This window comes from Diabrotica undecimpunctata, chromosome 6, assembly GCF_040954645.1.
Source record: "Diabrotica undecimpunctata isolate CICGRU chromosome 6, icDiaUnde3, whole genome shotgun sequence".
NCBI classification, from domain to species: domain Eukaryota; kingdom Metazoa; phylum Arthropoda; class Insecta; order Coleoptera; family Chrysomelidae; genus Diabrotica; species Diabrotica undecimpunctata.
Window position 1 is genome coordinate 18,102,195 of NC_092808.1, and position 18,472 is coordinate 18,120,666.

An 18,472-nucleotide genomic window follows, 5' to 3' on the forward strand; every position below is an offset into this window, starting at 1 on the left:
GATTTTATATCGTTTCTGACTACATAATGATAATAAGGCTTTGTGGTTCTTTAGTAGTTATTCTGACTTTACAGTTAATTGTTAATTGAAAATGGAAATTCAAAAATTAAGCCAAAGGAATATCTTGGACATCCGTGCAAAACAAATTGTTTTAAATGTATTTAATTTTCATCTAAATTTAAGAAGTGGTGAAAGTGTTAGAAGTGCTATGACGTAAGTAAGTTTTAGTACTATTTCTAACATACGCAAAGCTGCGGAAGGAGGACTAAGGCCAATTAAAAAAACAAGAAAACGTGCCAAAAGTAGAGTGAAAAGCAGAAAGTTCACTTACGATGCAGTAGTTCATACGCGGCTACATCGTGTATAGTTTTTTTTTTAATTTACCGCCGACATTGAACAAAGTTTTTATACTGGTTAAAAAAGACAAAGATTTAGCAAACATGTCAAGGACAACAATGTGGAGAATACTCCATGAAATGAACTTTGTTTTTTGCAAACGAGGAGTAAAGTCAAGCATGATTGAACGGCCCGATATTCTAAAATGGAGGCATCAGTATTTGCGTGAAATAAAAAAATTTTGTTCTTAAGGATACACCGTCGTTTTTGTCATTTGTATACAATGAACGGTAAACTTCAGGTATATAACACTTTATGGAAAGGAAAACTATTTTACACACAACAATAATATATTAATCTTGGTTAAATATAAGAAACATTTGAGTATTTACTGATTTAAAATTTAAAAAATGTTAAAACTGCTCTCCTGAAAAAGTAAGAAAATGGACATAGTGTCCTTGTCCTTTACCTCCGGGGTACAGATATAGAGCTGCCTACTTTTTGCGCCAGTGTCTTCAAATGACAGGATGTCTAAATGATGCAGTATACTACAACATAAGTTCTAATAGGTATACCTCTATTTTCTCCAAGTGTGCCATGGAAATCTGACATTTATTGATTGTTATGACGATAAATCAACAATAATTAGAGTTTTAAAACCTTGTTATTTGTAAAATCAAATCAAAATGTACTCAAATGTTGAATACACTGACATGTTATTAACCTTAGGCGAATGTTTAGGATGTTCTAGTGCAGCTGTGACACGTTATGCAGAAAAGTTTCCTAGAAGAAACTTACCTTACCTTACCTTAGTAAAAAAACATTTAGAGCCGTTGAACGACGTTGTCGAGAAACTGGGAATGTGAGACCAAATAAAATAAATTCTGGTAGACCAAGAACAACAAGAACAATTAATAAAGAAAATAATATTTTAAATTTACTTGATCAAGATCCAACAGTTAGCGTAAGGAATATAGAAAGACAAACAAATACTTCTTCTTCAAGTACTTAGCGGATACTGAAAGAACAGCAATTACATCCTTATCATTACAGACAAGTCCAAGAGCTCTTGCCAGGTGATCTACCGGTTAGAGTGGATTCTTGTGAAACATTGCAACAAAGGACAGCCCACAATCCAAATTTTTTAAAATGCATTCTTTTTACGGACGAGGCCACCTTTACGCGACAAGGTATGTTTAACTCCCATAATGCACACTACTCATGTGATGAGAATCCACCAGTCAAAAGGGTATCACATTGCCAACACTCATTTAAAGTTAATGTTTGGGCAGCAACTTTAGGTAACAAATTAATAGGTTATCATATTCTACCTGGAAATTTAAATGGTGATATGTATCTTGATTTTTTAAACAATTCCTTATTCGAGATATTAGAAGATTTAACGCTAAACGAGCGAAGATCTTTATTTTTTATGCACGATGGAGCTCCACCACACTTTGATAGAAGGTGTCGTAATTGGTTGAGTAACCATTTTCCGAATCGATGGATTGGTAGAGGTGCAGAAGCTCCGATTCATTGGCCTCCTCGGTCATGCGATTTTAACCCTTCGGACTACGCAGTTTGGTCGTATATTAAGGAAAAAGTCTATGATACAGAGGTAAATTCACGCCAAGAATTGGAAGAAAGAATTCAACGTCAATTTAATGACATCATAGCTGATCCCCTACCGTTTAGAAGGTTAATAAACTATTTTATACCAGCATCAATTATTACTTCATAATTTTCAAATCAAAATATTCCGAAAACGGTACACAGTATCGAGTTTTACTCTTAAAAAATTTTAAGAGTATAATTATTAATCAAAATTTAATTTTAAATTTTGATTAATAATTATACTCTTAAAAAAGTTATATTGACTAATACTTAGTACGATCCGTGTAACTAGCGCCCTCTATGAGAATCAGATATAAAAACAAATTCATGGGATGTATCAGCTTCCAAAAACATATTCGTATAAAATTTCATTACAATGTTGCCAGTAGTTTCGGCAAAATCGTAAAAAATGCGTAATTTTTTTTCTTCAACGCCCTGTATTTTGAAAACGGATGGCGTTACAAAAATTTTTTACTAAGCAAACCCCAATTATTTTTCAGTTTTTTACCTACCCTAGAGACGGGGTTACCTTTTTTTGAAACACCCTGTATAAATATAGAATTACGTCTAATGTATCATTAGAAGGTATTTCAAATAAAAATTTTAATAAAACTTCATCCTATTCTCATGCTAGACTTTAATCTTCTTTTCCAACCTCTAACACTAATTCCATGGCTGTATTATAAAAATTGTCCATGGGCTTCTCTTCTATGTAAAGAAGAAAAGGGAAGAATTCTGATTGAAATACAAAAAAAAATGTACTGACTGATAGGACGAAATTGTCCGCTGTTTCTACATAATACATTATTATTATACAAGCAAATAGTGAAACAATAGTATTGTTATAAAAACGGTTATAAACATTTAGAAGGAAAATGCCACAAATCAACAGAAAATATTTTTATTCAAACAAAAAATGAAATTAAATAATAGGTACTTACTTCGCCAATTGTCGACTTTTTCGTGGGGCACATAAACATCTTCGTGAACTACCCATTGTAAAAACTATGAACACTCTGGTTTGTCAATAGTCTGAATCTGAATACACATTGTTCATTTAATAAGCACTAAATTCTCGTTTTCGTTTCAACATTATTTATGACCCTACCGAGAGAGTGTAGGGTATATACCTGGTAGCTAGATATCGACAACAAAGACAGAAAACTATTAGTAGAGCTTCGAGCTTTTTAAAAAAGTTTAAACAAAATAGCTGCTTTGTGTTATACTTTATATTAAAAGTAAAAACAGATTCGGAAAGTGCGAAAAATTCTATAGTGACGTAACTTTTTAAATTTTTTTTAATGAATTTTATACAAAAATAAATTTTTTTTTAAATATTGTTTAAAACAATTTATTAATTTATATTATAAAGAGTTAGTGCACTAGAATTTTTAAGATCTATCATAAAAAAAAACGGGTGTGGCAGTCCAGTGGGACTGCCGGTGGAAGTTACACTTCTATACACGCATTCGCCGTTACAAATTTATTTGGGAGTCAATCTGCACAATCATTACATATGTAATTCTATAGGTAAGACATAGCAGAAAGAGAAACAGAATTAATAACAACTTACTAACAATGAAGGATTGAATCAATATTTTGATGAAAATGTATATTTTTATTTTCATATATGTATGAAAGGAGTTGAATGCAAAAATTTTTTTACACATACTCTGCAGTAAAATTCATTGTTTATTTTGTTATTAATATAATAATACAATACAAATTAAACTGCAATATTCATAAGTATTTAAAAATGACAATAATATACATAAATAAATACACTACAATACAGTGCAACATAATTCCATATAATAATACAATACAAATTAAAATGCAATATCCATAAGTATTTAAAAAATAAAAATAAAAAAAGTCCTCCCCGACTGGGAATCGAACCCCGGTCTCCCGCGTGACAGGCGGAGATACTGACTACTATACTACCGAGGACATGACACAAAGATATTTCAAAATTGACAGTTCTGGATCATACAGTGATTTATTGAGATTATTATTTTGAAATACAAAAGACCAATATAATTATGAACATTTAATAAATAATACAAAACATATCATATAAATAATAATATTAATAAATATTTTATTATATGTATAATATTATATGTATATATATCTTTATATAATATTAAATTATATATACAAAAGGAACATTTTTATATTCGGGAGAGGAAGAGAGAGAAAATATATCTTCTGTCTCTCTCTTACTCATTATCTTACATATGTAATGATTTCACAGATTCACTCCCATACAAATTTCCAACGTGGAGCGCGCGTATAGAAGTATAACTTAAAAAAAAATTATCTCAATATCTGCCATAGTTTTCGCGTTATTTTATTTAAACTTTTACATTGGAATTTAGCTACGCCCAGAATAGCGGGGAACGGCCGTAAGATGGCCATGCTTTGGTAAGTTATTCAACGTGGAAGAAGAAACACTGCTCTGTTTACTATCCTTTGGTTTGATATATAGTGTACATAAAGTTCGAGTTTTACTTAAAAATAAAGATCGAGTACATATTAATTTGTTAAATATATTGTTACTTCAAGTGACTTTGATTAAAAATTAATAAAAATAATCTCCAATAAAAATTACAAAAAATACAGCTTAATTAACTTTCTACTACCATATTGCTTGTACATTTTGGACAGTTGAGTGACGGTTGATTTAGTAAAGCATGTTTACTGCGCTGGAACACCTCTGTACACTGCATACATTGATAAGACAAATTCTTATTATCAGTCTTTGATTGTAAATTGGCAACCCCGGTAATTTTCTTAACACTATTATAAAATGTTTCACTTTCTTCCGGATCTAGTATATAAATTCTTTGTTTTCTATCTCGCCTAAGAGTATCAAATTCTAACTTAAAACCGTTTTCTTTGTCTTCACATTTTTCGCACGACAAAATCGTGTTGATATGCCACCGCGCCTTTTCTTTGCTTGTAATGACATCACGTTCTGATATGTGGGATTCGGTCACTATTACAAACACTTCGCTATTATCTGCTGTATTGGTCGCTAGAAACATGCAATCTTCCCCTCCTGAAAAAATATCTTCGCCATCAGACACGTCCGATATTTCATCTTCTGGGGAACCATTACTGAACACACTATGTTCAGTGTCAGCTACAGGTTCATCCTCGGCTGTGCAAAACGTTTCGTTATTAGATGTTGCTTCGGTGACACACGACACATTTGCCGTATTAAAACCACTGGTCAGTGTGGTGTCTACTGGATTGTTTGTTTGGACTTTAACAAAGCCGGTTTCGATCGGAGTGGATGATAGTACAGCAGTTTTTTCAAAACCCAATACGTCTTGCACAATTAGGCCAGAATGTCTATAAAGCCAAGATTCTCCATATTCTTGTCTCAGTTGTTCGACCTAAAACATTATTTGCACAATTATTAACTGCTTTGATTATATATTTTAATATTTAATAGTTTTGGGAAAAATATCACATAAAATTGTTAATAAATCTTTTTTCCTAGTATGTAATAAATTCGATATTTCTTAAATGAAAAGCACGACGTCATTGGCTCTTTTTTAAATGTAACACCCTGTATTTTATGGAAACGATGCGGACACTTAAATCCTTACTTTTGAAGACGATGATCCAGATAAACGAATGCAATTTTGCGAAACAATGATGGATAACTGCCACCGAAACCCTCTCTTGGTTCAAAATATTATTTTTTCTGATGAGGCTACATTCACATTACTACTTTTTCGAAGGTAATTTAAACGGGCCAGCATACCTTCAGTTTTTAAGTGGGTATCTCGTACCTACTTTAGTTAATTTATTCCCCAGTAGAATTATTCCTGGAGGTTTTGATGAAAGTTTATGGTTTCAACAGGATGGTGCGCCTCCGCATTATGCTGTAGATGTTCAAATGTACCTAATCGAAATTTTTCCGAATAGGTGGATTGGAAGACGTGGACATATTGAATGGCCAGCGAGGTCGCCAGATCTCAATCCTTTGGATTATTTTACGTGGGGTCATTTGAAGAATGTTGTTTACGAAACCTGCAAATATTGAAGACTTAAAAACAAGAAGTCGTAAAGAAATAAACAATATTTCTCAAGAAACCATAAACAAGGTTCTACAAGTATTTGTACAACGTTTGGGTTACTGTCAAATACAAGGGCTACAATTCGAACATTTAAGATAAAGCCATGTATTAATTACTGGATTACTTTCAAATTATTTATTATAATTTATTTATAATTTATTAATATTAGAAATCAATAACAATTAATTTTCTAAGCGTATATCTTTCAAATTATATCCGTTTTTATCGACCTAAAAATATCCTAAAATACAGGTTGTTACATTTAAAAAAAAGAGCCGATGACGTCTTCACCTTAATGTATATCACCTTGTATAATGAAATTTTATTGTAAAATGTAGAACATTAAACTTAAAATCGGCAGGTTTTAGATTTTTGTCAAAAGGCTTTTCATTTAGGAAATATCGAATTTATTCCATACTTTACGGACACACTGTATAATAAGATCCTCAAATTGAGATCTCGTCACTTCTTAGCAATAAGCCAAGCTTTGTTTAAATTCACTTTTAAAGTGTTTCAGGTCAATGGCATGTACGAATTATTTCTTTCAGTTCGTCGATATTATTGGGTAGAGTCACATATACTATTAGTTTAATATATCCCCATAAAAATGAATCAAGCGGAGTGGGGCCTGGCGACTTAGCTGGCCATTTTATGAAGCATCTACTCCTAAATGATAGATTTGGAAATATTTCGTTCAAATAATTACGAACGGTCACATCATAATGGGGAGTAGCTCCGTCTTGTTGATACCACAAAGCTTCTACTGGGATGCTCGGGTTGTTATCAGTTGGAAATAGCGCGATTAATTGACTTATTGCCAAGAGGTGAGGAGATCTCAATTTGAACATCTTATTTAAACTATTTTTTTTTCAATTTTTGTATAAAAATCCTTTATAAAAGGTATATAATTAAAAAAAAAACCTTTCGGGCTACATCACAATACAACCTTTCGGGCTACATCACAATAGAACCTTTCGGACGTACTAGTCCATCATCGATGCATTCACCATGTGTACATGCGATAAGCCATTAAATATGTGGGAAAAAATTTGTTATTTATTGCATTCTTGTTTAAAAGTTGATGGGATGGTAAAGTTTTTAATAGATACCCTGCATGGCAACGTAAGACTCCCAATAGGGTTGCTGAGCCTTTGACGATGTCTCTGTATGGGCTCTAGGGGGCAACTAGAGTTACCTATTGAATTTGAATTAAGGGTATGGTCTCATTTTGCCAGACAAGAAGTAAAAGTTTATGCAGTGCTTGCAGCAGGGTGCCACCATTCTTGTAGAGCTCACTACAGATTTGATCAGTTCCTGGCGCTTTGTATGCTTATTGTTTTTAAGCTTTTTAATGGCTCGGGCAACCTTTTCGATGGTAAGTGGTCTTTCCTTTGGGTTAAATAGATTCCAATCATTTCCACAAGGTTTGCGACTGGCGCATATCGTGGTTATTGATACAAGGTACACCTTGAAGTGATTCCAGCAAAAAAAATAGACTCCTATGGAAAATGTCCGTTATGGTCTGATTTTCGACATATCCCACCTGGACTATCTGCACTTATAATTCTTGTAGCACTCAGATTTTAAGGATTAGAACTAGAATTAGAGTAGATTAAGGAACAGGGTTACCTGAAAAAACGCATCAATTCAGCCAAAATATTGATTACCTCAGGGAACTTATTACATGATAAGAGCTTGGAACTACAAAACAATTCCTTAAGTAACTGGCGACGCAAAACACACTGGCTTCGTTATGGCTGCCACGGCATAAAGGAATTATTGTTAGTGAGATTGGTGAAGGCATACGACACAAAACTACTCCTTTTAAAGCTACAATCTAGGCAGTTGGACTATAGATTCAGAGCTAATCAATTATATATTATTTTTTTATCTTTTCTACATATATTTGTGTCATCTATATTGTTCGTGTACAATGTAGGATTTAAAATTCAAATTGATACGTATTTTTTTACTAACAATAATTTTGTATTTACTACAAGCGACAATAACAATAAAGTCAAACAACGAATTAAGTCAATACTAGTTTGTGATCACGTTCACGCTATTTATTATAGATAAGAATTTTTATTGTATTCGATTTATCATTGAGGATAATGAAACATTGTATTTAGCATATAATAATAGATTTATTTCTAACTGACGCATCATTAAAAATATCTATTTAAAATATTCTCTGTTTCTTTTTAAATAAATTTCACAGAAAATAATGTCACGAAATCCTACACAATGGTATATAGAGATACATTATATAACTTTAGGCACTATGAGAGCAATTAAAAATGAATTGAATATTGTTTAAAAGTTTAACATATCTCATGTGAGGAAACATTTTCAAAAATAAAAATAAATTTTCCCATTTTTCTTTAAATACTTTTAACGAACATTAAAGTAATCCTTTCAGTGGTGCTAAGATGGCCGCAAAAAATACATCCTAACCTTTTATTCATAATGGACTACCGTGGGAAAAGGAATCAAGCAAATTTTTTATCGTTGTTTGAAAATCAACTATTAAAAAGTTTGTCTGAACCATCCCTAATTATAATGGATAACGCTCCATACCATAGCATGTTGTTAAAGAAAGCACCAAACATGTCTTCAATCAAGACTGAAATCAAAGATTGGTTAACTAACAATAAACTGTCTTTTAATGAGACATTGTTGAAAAACGAGCTTTTGCAAAGTTTTGCGCAGTAAGTTTAATAAGAGTTTAGTTCAGGTCATCAATATTTATTTTTTGAAACAAGCCACCTCCAAAACACATTGATGATTTAGCAGAACAATTTGACCATAAAGTATTACGTCTGCCACCATCATACCACTCTATTTTCAATGCTATAGAATTAATATTAGACTAGGGAAACAAGGTTTTTCTCGTGACAGTTAACCGGACAGGAAAACGACACTTATTTTGAGTAGTACCTTCATCTCTAACAAAAACCTATATGTTTCCTACTGTCTACTTTTTCGACTTATTAGTAATTAACAAATTAAGGTAAAAAACCGGTAAATTTTCACTTTTTTGTCCATAAGCAAAAAGTGAAGCATTTGAAACAAATTTAAGAGTAATAAACTTATAAGTCATATAAAAACCTTCAAAATACCGTTTTTTAAATGTTTTTATCCTTATTTGTTGTTTAGAAAGTTGCAAAATACGTCATAAATTTCGATTTTTATAAATTTTAATAACTTTTTTAAAAAGTTACTTAGAACCTTCATATTACACGGAATGTTGGGTCCTGTAGTGCTTAAAATGTGATCAAAATTTCAAAGCGATCGGTCAAATTGTTTAAAAGTTATTTTATTTGTTTATCCCAAATATCCCATAAGTAAGAAAATGATGAAGTTACAGCAATTCTACGGATAGCTTATGAAAGAAGAATTCTATCAACTTTATGAAAAAAAAATAAAGAAAAATGATTTTGAATATTGTAAAATAATTTTGCAAAAACATCAATTTTTTGGTTATAAACAATTACAATAACTTTTTAACTGTTGCCCGCAGGAAAATTATTTTTTCGTAAATGGAAAGTTTGCATTTTTCTACAGATTTAAAAAAGAAAAAGTAGTCTTAGGACAATGTGGGACGAAGTTAGTCTCTTTTTTTTAATTCACAGAAGCTTTGTTTATCAGAGATCTTATTAACGTCATTTGAAACAGTATACTTTAAAGTTTTAATATGCAAAATTCGACAAGGTTGCCTCTCAATGGAATTGTCCACAAAGCTTCAAAATGTGGTCCTAAAAATCGGCCGGCTTTGAAACTCGCGGGAGTGATGGAGGCGGAAGGAGCTGTTAAGTGTATCTCGGTTTCTTGTTTGTGGAATTTGGATGTTTCTTTTTTAATTCCTATGTACTTTTTGCGTACATTACGAATATGTAGGTATTTAAATAAACCATCTAATTTGTTTAAACAATTTTTTTAGTATTATTTGAGGTAATTTTTATTGTAAACCATAAATATTTATTATTAATATATACTTATTTAATAAACGTCGTAAATAATTTATTTATTTATAATTGATTTTATGAAAAAAAAAAACAAATTATCCTATTCAATGATTTCTAAAAATAGTATTGGTTTATGTATTGCTTTTGAAATAAATAATCACAAATAAAAATTTGAGATTTTTGTCAATGGAAAAATTTTCTCAAAGGAAAATTTTCCATGGCTACCTATTTATTTATTTATTATTATTTATTGATTTAACAATTTTTAAACACATTATAAAAACATGTTTTTTTGCTTCGAAATTTCTTCTCGGGTTATTCTAATACGAAAGTTATTCTTGTGTTAATAAACAATTAAAAATGCCGAAAAAAAGCCAATTTTAACATTTTTCGAGGACATTTTTCAACAGATTCGACATCGAATTTAGAAAACAAATAATATGAGGTGAAAGTCCATTAGTTTCAAACATCCACTTTAATTTTGGTTAGCACAAGTCCATTTTAATTTTATATGGCATAAGTCAGTTTAAAATATCCATAAACAAATTTATATGTCGTTGCGTTTCGGGATATATAGACTTGACGAACGTCTGAACTTTAACGTTCGAAACACATTGTTTATTTCTTACCCACAAGCTGAATCTTATTTTAGTCGAAAGAATATGATGCTACAACATGACAGAAAAAATTTTAACCAAAGTTTACCGCGGGAAACTTATTATTTACAAAAATTTTCAACAAATAAAAAATTTAATTTTTGTGGGTAAGAAATATATAACATGTTTCGAATGTTAAAGTTTAGACGTTCGTCAAGTCTATATATCCCGAAAGCAACGGAATATCAATTTGTTTATATGTTGTTAGTTTCGGCAAAATCGTAAAAAATGCGTAAATTTTTTTTTTCTTCAACGCCCTGTATCTTGAAAACGGATGGCGTTACAAAAATTTGTTTACTAAGCAAACCCCAATTACTTTTCAGTTTTCTACCTACCCTAGACAGGGGGTTACCTTTTTTTGAAACACCCTGTATAATGCAATAAATATGAAAATTTTTGGTAAACTATTTAACTTGGCATATTTAGTCCAGTCGTCAGAGATTTGACCCCCAAAAAAGATGCAAAAAATTTACCACTTTTACCGCAGGGCTTCTCCCTAAAACCTCACTTGTAGGGGGGTAAAAACGCAAAAATATCGATTTACCAAGAATCTGTACGTCGTAGAAAAAAATATTTCAAATAAAAAATGTAGCTGAGATAATTTTGAACAAGAATGTTAATTAGCACTTTTTGCGTAGAATGAACCGTTCTTGCAGAAACAACGCTTTAAGCGACCGGCGATTTTTAATGTGAGTTCCGCGCGCGAAATCAATGTTAAATAAAATTTGTATCAACTCGACGGTAAAAAATCGATATCTTTTGATCAGAGTGTCCTATCGACATAAATCAAAATGCATCTTAAAGTTGAAGATTGCAGCTTTTGTATGTAATTTTTATATTTTGCTGCAAATAAAGTCAGTTTCTATAAAGCGTTTCAATAAATAAATTTGCGCGATTTTTGCCATTCTTTACGATTCGCTTGAGGTCACTAAAATGTATTACTTTTATTGATCGATCGTAAAGAAATTTCCATTGTTAGAGACCAGTCTTTAAAACTTATAACATAAAAATTCGATTTTGATTTTTGGCAACAAATATGAGGAACTTGAAATATGAATAAAAACGCAGAATTGAAACTTTTACATTACAATTGATCGCACGTCACGGGAAATGCCTCCATGAAGACGGTGATTAAGTGTAATTTATAGCAGAAGTTAAGTACTTTTGAAAAACGTACTAGTGTAATTATAAAAGAGCAGTTTTAAACGTTTGAGACCGTTTGTACTATGAAAGTTTAAATTCAGCATTTTTTAAGCATATTTCAAATGCCTCACATTTGTTGCCAAAACTCAAAACTAAAATTTAATGCGGTCAATGTGTGATGGGTAGCTCTTTCGGGGCGACAGACTCAGTAAAACACAGGTTTGAAATAAAAATAAATCTATTTAGTATATATACAATAAATAAAAAATAAAAAATGAATTCTACGTTGTATACTTATAAAACAAAAATAAAATGAATTCTACGTTCCCGTCTGGGTCCCGCGATGAATGAATTCCCCGGCGAACATCTATAAAAGAAAAGAAACTAATTTTTACTAATAAAGAAATGAATTAGCAGACCCACGGTAATGTTCAATACACAACACCGATGGGTTCCGCTTGGCTAAGGACAGAGTACGATCCTCAATACGGAAATCTCTCTGTCCGGCTTGGCTCTGTGCAGATCCACGGCAATGTTCAATACACAGTACCGATGGGTTCCGCTTAGTTAAGGACAGAGTATGATCCTCAATACGGAAATCTCTCTGTCCGGGATGGCTCGCAGGTTCACTACACCGGCGAGTCAGGGAGCCTAGAGCGCTAGCTACAAGACTGTCTAATTCCGCTATTCACACGCCTTAAATAGCCGTTCTGAATCCCACTTCGCCGTCACGTTGTAGAAGTGGATGCGCAAATATTGACACTCCCACGGTTCGAACTGTTAAACGATCAGAGCATCGTTACAAATGAAAGGGATACATTTTATAAATCTCATGAAAATCATAAAAAATGGCAAAAATCGCGCTACGTTTATTTATCTCACACCGTTATAAAAACTGACTTTATTTGCGGCAAAATACAAAAATTAAAGACAAAAGCTGCACTCTTTGCCCTTAAAACGCATCTTGATTTATGTCGATAGGATTCTCGGATCAAAAGATATTGAATTTTTACCGTCGAACTGATACAAATGTTATTGAGCATTGATTTGACTATTTAAAATCACCGATCACTTCAATCGTTGTTTCTGAGAGAACGGTTCATTCTACACAAACAATGCTAATAAACGTTTTTGTTCCAAATTATCTTAGCTACATTTTTTATTTGAAACATTTTTTTCTATGGCATATAGATTCTTGGTAAATCGATTTTTTCCGTTTTTTTCCCTGTACGTGGGGGGTTTTAGTGGAAAGCCCGGGGATAAAAGTGGTAACTTTTTTGCATCTTTTTAGCGTCCTAAAATTGACATTTTCGATAAAATTCAGCTTGTTCGTGTGATTTTTAAAGGTTCAGTGGTATTTTCGTCTCTGATGACTGGAGTAATTGACCTCATAATATATCAATTAAAACAAGTTTCAGCATGTGGGTATGAAATAAACATTTTTCGACAAAAGCCACACGTCTAGCATCTCTAGCAAGAAATAAAAGCTAGTTTATTTAAGATTATTTATTTCCAAAGCAATACATAAACCGATACTATTTTTAGAAATAATTGAATAGGATGATAATTTGTTTTTTTTTCATAAAGTCTATTATAAATAAAATATTTACGATGTTTATTGCAGAAGTATATAGTAATCATAAATATTTATGTTTTATAATAAAAATTAACTCAAATAATAAAAAAAAATAAAAATTTAACAAAAAATTGCTTAAACAAATTAAATGGTTTATTTAAGAATTTATCAATTTAAATAATAAATATTCATAATGTAAGCAAAAAATACATACAAATTATTATAAACCAAGCTGCTGTCAATTAAAAAAAGGGACTAACTTCGTCCCAAATTGTCCGAAAGACTAGTTTTTGTTTTAAATTTTTAGAAAAATTAAAGCTTTACAAATATAAAAAAATAATTTTCATGCCTGCAACAGCTATTGTAATTGTTTATAAGCAAAAAATTTATGTTTTTGCAAAATTATTTTGCAATATTTAAAATTATTTTTTTTAATAAAGTTAATAGAATGATTCTTCTTCTTTCATAAGCTATCCGTAAAATTACTGTCACTTCATCATTTTCTGACTTATATTGTTGCAAAAAAAAATTAATTTCGGATAAACACATAAAATAACTTTTAAACAATCTGAGAGATCGCTTTGAAATTTTGATCATATTTTAAGCACTACACGACCCAATATTATGTGTAATATGATGGTTCTAAGTTAATGTCTAAAAAACTTACCTATTAATATTTTTAAAAAAACAAAATTTCGGACTTATTTTGCAACCTTCAAACAACAAATATGGGTTAAAACATTTAAAAAACGCCATTTTAAAGGTTTTTATATGATTTTTAAATTTATTACTTTTAAATTTGTTTCAAATGCTTCACTTTTTGCTAATAGACGAAAAAAGGGAAAATTTACCATTTTTTTATCTTTGTTAAAAACTAATTAAGTCCAAAAAGTTGACTGCACCAAACATATAGGTTCTTATTACAGAGGTTCATACTACTCAAAACAACTGCCACTTGCTTGTCAGGGTTACTATAACAAAGAAAACCTTATTTCCCAAGTCTATTAGTGTTGTTTTTCTTCATAATTACAACCAAAGTCTAAGTCATTCAGTAATTTGGCATTTCTTCCATTTCATACATTACATTTAGTAGTTAAGTGATTTTTTGATGACCTGTTCATTTGTTTTCTTTAGCCTGCTGCCTACTTCTTCTATTATTATTAATCAAACCTTTCATCCTGCAAGGGCTCTTCTATAATAATCCTTCTATTTTCAAATTTTACTATCTGTGTATGGTTTTAACTGTTACCATCTATGAGTCTGCTTCCCTATCAACTTCAGTACTTTCTGGTGATTTCTTTAGTATTTTTATGATTGTTAAATAAGTTATGGAACTTCTGTATTCTTAAATATCACAGCATTTCTGATTAAACCAATTCTCTTTGGCCTTTGGTTTATTTTGCATTTCTTAATGTTTTTACTATATATCTTTCTAGATTTTTAACCATCCTTCTATCCTTACTTAACTTGAATATTTAATTGGTAGTCCAGCGATTTTTTATCTAACATGGTACATTTAATTTTTACTCATTTTTAGTATATTGCTTTTAAACTCCTTTCATCCACTGTGTTCCGATTTTTCCTGTTATCACTTAGTTATTATCAATTCCTTATTTTTTCTTGATTTATTTCCAATATCTTTTCTTTTGTTTATCAATTTTAAAAGATCAATATTGTAAGAAACGAGAAATAATAAATGGGTAGAAAACAAATTTAAAAGTTAATGGTCTGACAAACACATATAATAACATAACTGTATATGTAATTATTTTGGTGATTTCCTCAACACTCAGTTGAGGAAAAATCTAACTTAAACAAAGAGAATTCTGTCTATACTTGAAAAATAGGTTCAAAATCATGCAATTCTGTTTTCTATAAGTTTCATTATATCAATAAGTATAACAATATAAACCAACTTACCTGTCTTTTTATTTCCAAATGCTGGGAAGAAGAATTCGGAGTTAAGATAGGTTTCTCTTCTTTAACAACATTGGCATCTTCAATGGTAACCTGCCTAATTTTCCTCGGTTTCTCTTGAATTGAAGCTACTGATGATTCCAATGAATTTGTTGAGGATAAAGATGTTTGAATTGTCTGTGTTATAGGATATAGAGATCCGGTTAGGCTCTTTTCAGTTTTATTTAAAATTACACCATCTAGTAAAAACTTGACTGTACTAGCATTTTTGTTCAAATAATTGCATGTTAGTTGCCTGTGGTGTGGATGAAAGCCCAATGGATTACCTTGCAGATTTAGCCACTGTAGAGAAACTAGATGAGATATTGAAAGGAAGGCTTTATGATCTAACAAACAATTATGTCCCAAATCTAACTGCTGTAAGTTAGAAACTGATGTTAGGCCATGGATATTTTCTATAAAGTTATTATTTAAAACTAAAATTTGTAATCTAGACTTTATCTGGCCTTTAAATTCAGGGACATTTTCCAGTTTGTTGTATGAAAGATTTAAATGTTTCAAATTTGGAAGTAAATTTACAAAATTTGCTTTGTTCAGGTGATTATGGCTAAGATCTAAAGTATTTAAAGAGAGAGTACATTCAAAACTATTGTCAATTTCTACAATATTATTATATGAAAAATTAGCAGTCTTCAATTCATTCCAGCTAAATGGTTGGCTGTTATCAGCACCACATTTTTCTAAAACATCACTTATAGATTTTAAATTTTTGCTACAAGTCAGCTCTTGAATTTGTGATCTAAGTTTCTGTAAACCAATCACAAGATGCACATCTAATTTAATAATTTCTAAAGTCCTTATGTTTTTGAACTTCGTTATGTCCACCACAGTATATTCAGTAGTTTCATCGGGAGTAAGCTTTAAGCTGCCAGTCTTCTTAATTAGATCCAACAAAAACTGAGTGTCTGCGATAAGATTACTCTTTGTGTTGCTTGTTTGAACAATATGAAAAGAATTCACATCTTCTTCGATGTTCGCGTCAATTGCATTGTTCAATTTGTTTAAATAATTTGCAGATAAACACAATTTACCTTTGCCTGAAAAAACATCACGGCTAGTTGGTCGTAAAATATTTGCAAGGTGAATTATTTCTGTCTCCATTATTTACATTTTTATCACAACAAACATTTCCATTCACAGTTGACAGATGTTATATTTTTTGACTTTGACAAATATGTGAAGTTTCATATGAAGGTTATGTCAAATTAATTCTTCTTTTTTTTTATAAAAATAACGACAAAGTTTATCCGTTTACAACTACTACAACACTATCTGCTTGCGTCTTTTACAGCGCAATTGATATTAAATATTTAATCTTCTTACATTTAATAGAAAAAACATATCACAAAGACCTGGTTTTGCTGTCTCCTTGGCCCGATCTTCCTGCCTCTATTTTTTTGGCCAAAAAAAGAGTATTTTTAGGATGTGTTTGATTTGAAGTTACACTCTTTGCCCATAATGTTGTTCTCCCAGATTTTTTAAGCATCTTTCGTGTATTACCCGAAAGTAGTAACAAAGAATAAAGCGTCTATATTCTTTGGTAGTAACATCTGTATTGCTGCCAAATGGAGATCAGATTGGATAGATTCCACTACGCTTTCTTGGTGTATACAATGTTCTTTTTTTTTAGTTACCCTAGATCTTAAATGGCAATATTAAAACCATTCAATTCTTAAATTTTTTTTCATTATAATTGACATTTGACTGAGACTTTCAATCCTTAAGAGCAAGAATACTATATTCTATTCAGGAAGGATCTCACAGGTACTTTCCAAATGTAATAAATAAAATAAATACACAAGAACTTTATTAGTTATTACCTAAAATATGTGTTTATGCTGACTTTCTTTCAGATTCATAAAATGTTAATTCCGTATCGTTTCACATAAAGGCGAACCTCATGCCCGTGGGCGCCGGCAATGAACACATGAATCTGCCAACATAGTACAAATTGTAAAGGACGTTAATTACACAACGGCCGGAGAATATTATACAGCAATGGATTGTTTTTGTAGGTTGTAGATAATAATGTTTTTGTGTATTAAACGTATCGAATAGCAACTGTTAAATGATTGTGGGCAATTGAAATTCTGAATGTTTAGCCTACCTCCAGAAAAAAATAATTTAAGTATTTCAATGCATTAGACATTTCATTTCAGAAATTATAAGTCTTTTTAAACTATATTTTGTATTTAGTCTAGTTCAGATCTCTTAACTGTTTAGTTGTTGTGTTTTTGTATTACTTAAATTTAGAGTCAGTGGTACTGCGTATACAGATTATAATGGCAAGATGGTTTCTGCCAGGCAAATCGGAGGTGCTTGCAAGTAAGTTAAATAAAGTTATATATTGAATAGCCTAGGTATAGAGATGCGTTATTTTTTAGATGTAAAATGCAGTGTTTTACTAAGCTAAACGATGAGCAAAAGCAAATAGTATTTGAGAATTTCTACAAAATGCAAAACAAGGATGAACAGGATATATATCTTCAAGGCCTGATACATCAGAAAAATGTAGCAAAACGAAGAATCCAGAAAAATTAAAACAATAAATTAAGGGAAGTACCTTTTGATCATTTTATTCCCGTTGGAGATCTGAAACTCCAGGTTATGTAAGGGCATCGGAATATATTAATAGCATTTTTGGTGTTAAACACTTCCATTTGGATTTACCGAAACACAACAGCTAAATTAATATCGAATGGTCCAAAATACCAGCATATCCTGCAAACATGGTGCCAATTTTGGAAACAAAAATAGGCCATTTGCAAAGCCTTAACCAGTGGGTACCAGAAGATATAAATTCCTGAAAGACCAAGAAATCCAAAACCAAAGCATCTTAATAGAACTGAAAACCATGTTGTTTTTCGAGTTTGTTTTAAACTTTGTAAGAATAATGTTTTATATTATTGGTTCATCGAATTTAATATGTTTTTTAGTAAGCCAATCCGCAATCTCGGTTTTTTCCATTTATATAAATAAGGCGCTTTCCCTTTCCGGACAACCTGTCGACAAACCAGTTAGGAAAACTTGTCGTTTGCTTTTCACATTTAAATCCTGCCATATTTTTGTCATGGTATATCCTCATTTAACCATATTTCATCTGTATAT

At 31.1% G+C, this 18,472-nt stretch overlaps 1 protein-coding gene across 1 annotated transcript; it reads right to left on the reverse strand.

Moving 5' to 3' along the window:
- Window positions 1-4,397: 4,397 nt before the first annotated feature.
- LOC140443227 (serine/threonine-protein kinase 11-interacting protein) lies at window positions 4,398-16,536 on the reverse strand. Its single transcript, XM_072534368.1, has 2 exons — window positions 15,308-16,536; window positions 4,398-5,354 (listed from the first exon to the last, which is right to left on the reverse strand). The coding sequence occupies exons 1-2, from the start codon at window positions 16,463-16,465 to the stop codon at window positions 4,581-4,583; spliced, it is 1,932 nt and encodes a 643-aa protein (XP_072390469.1). The 5' UTR covers window positions 16,466-16,536; the 3' UTR covers window positions 4,398-4,580.
- Window positions 16,537-18,472: the final 1,936 nt, after the last annotated feature.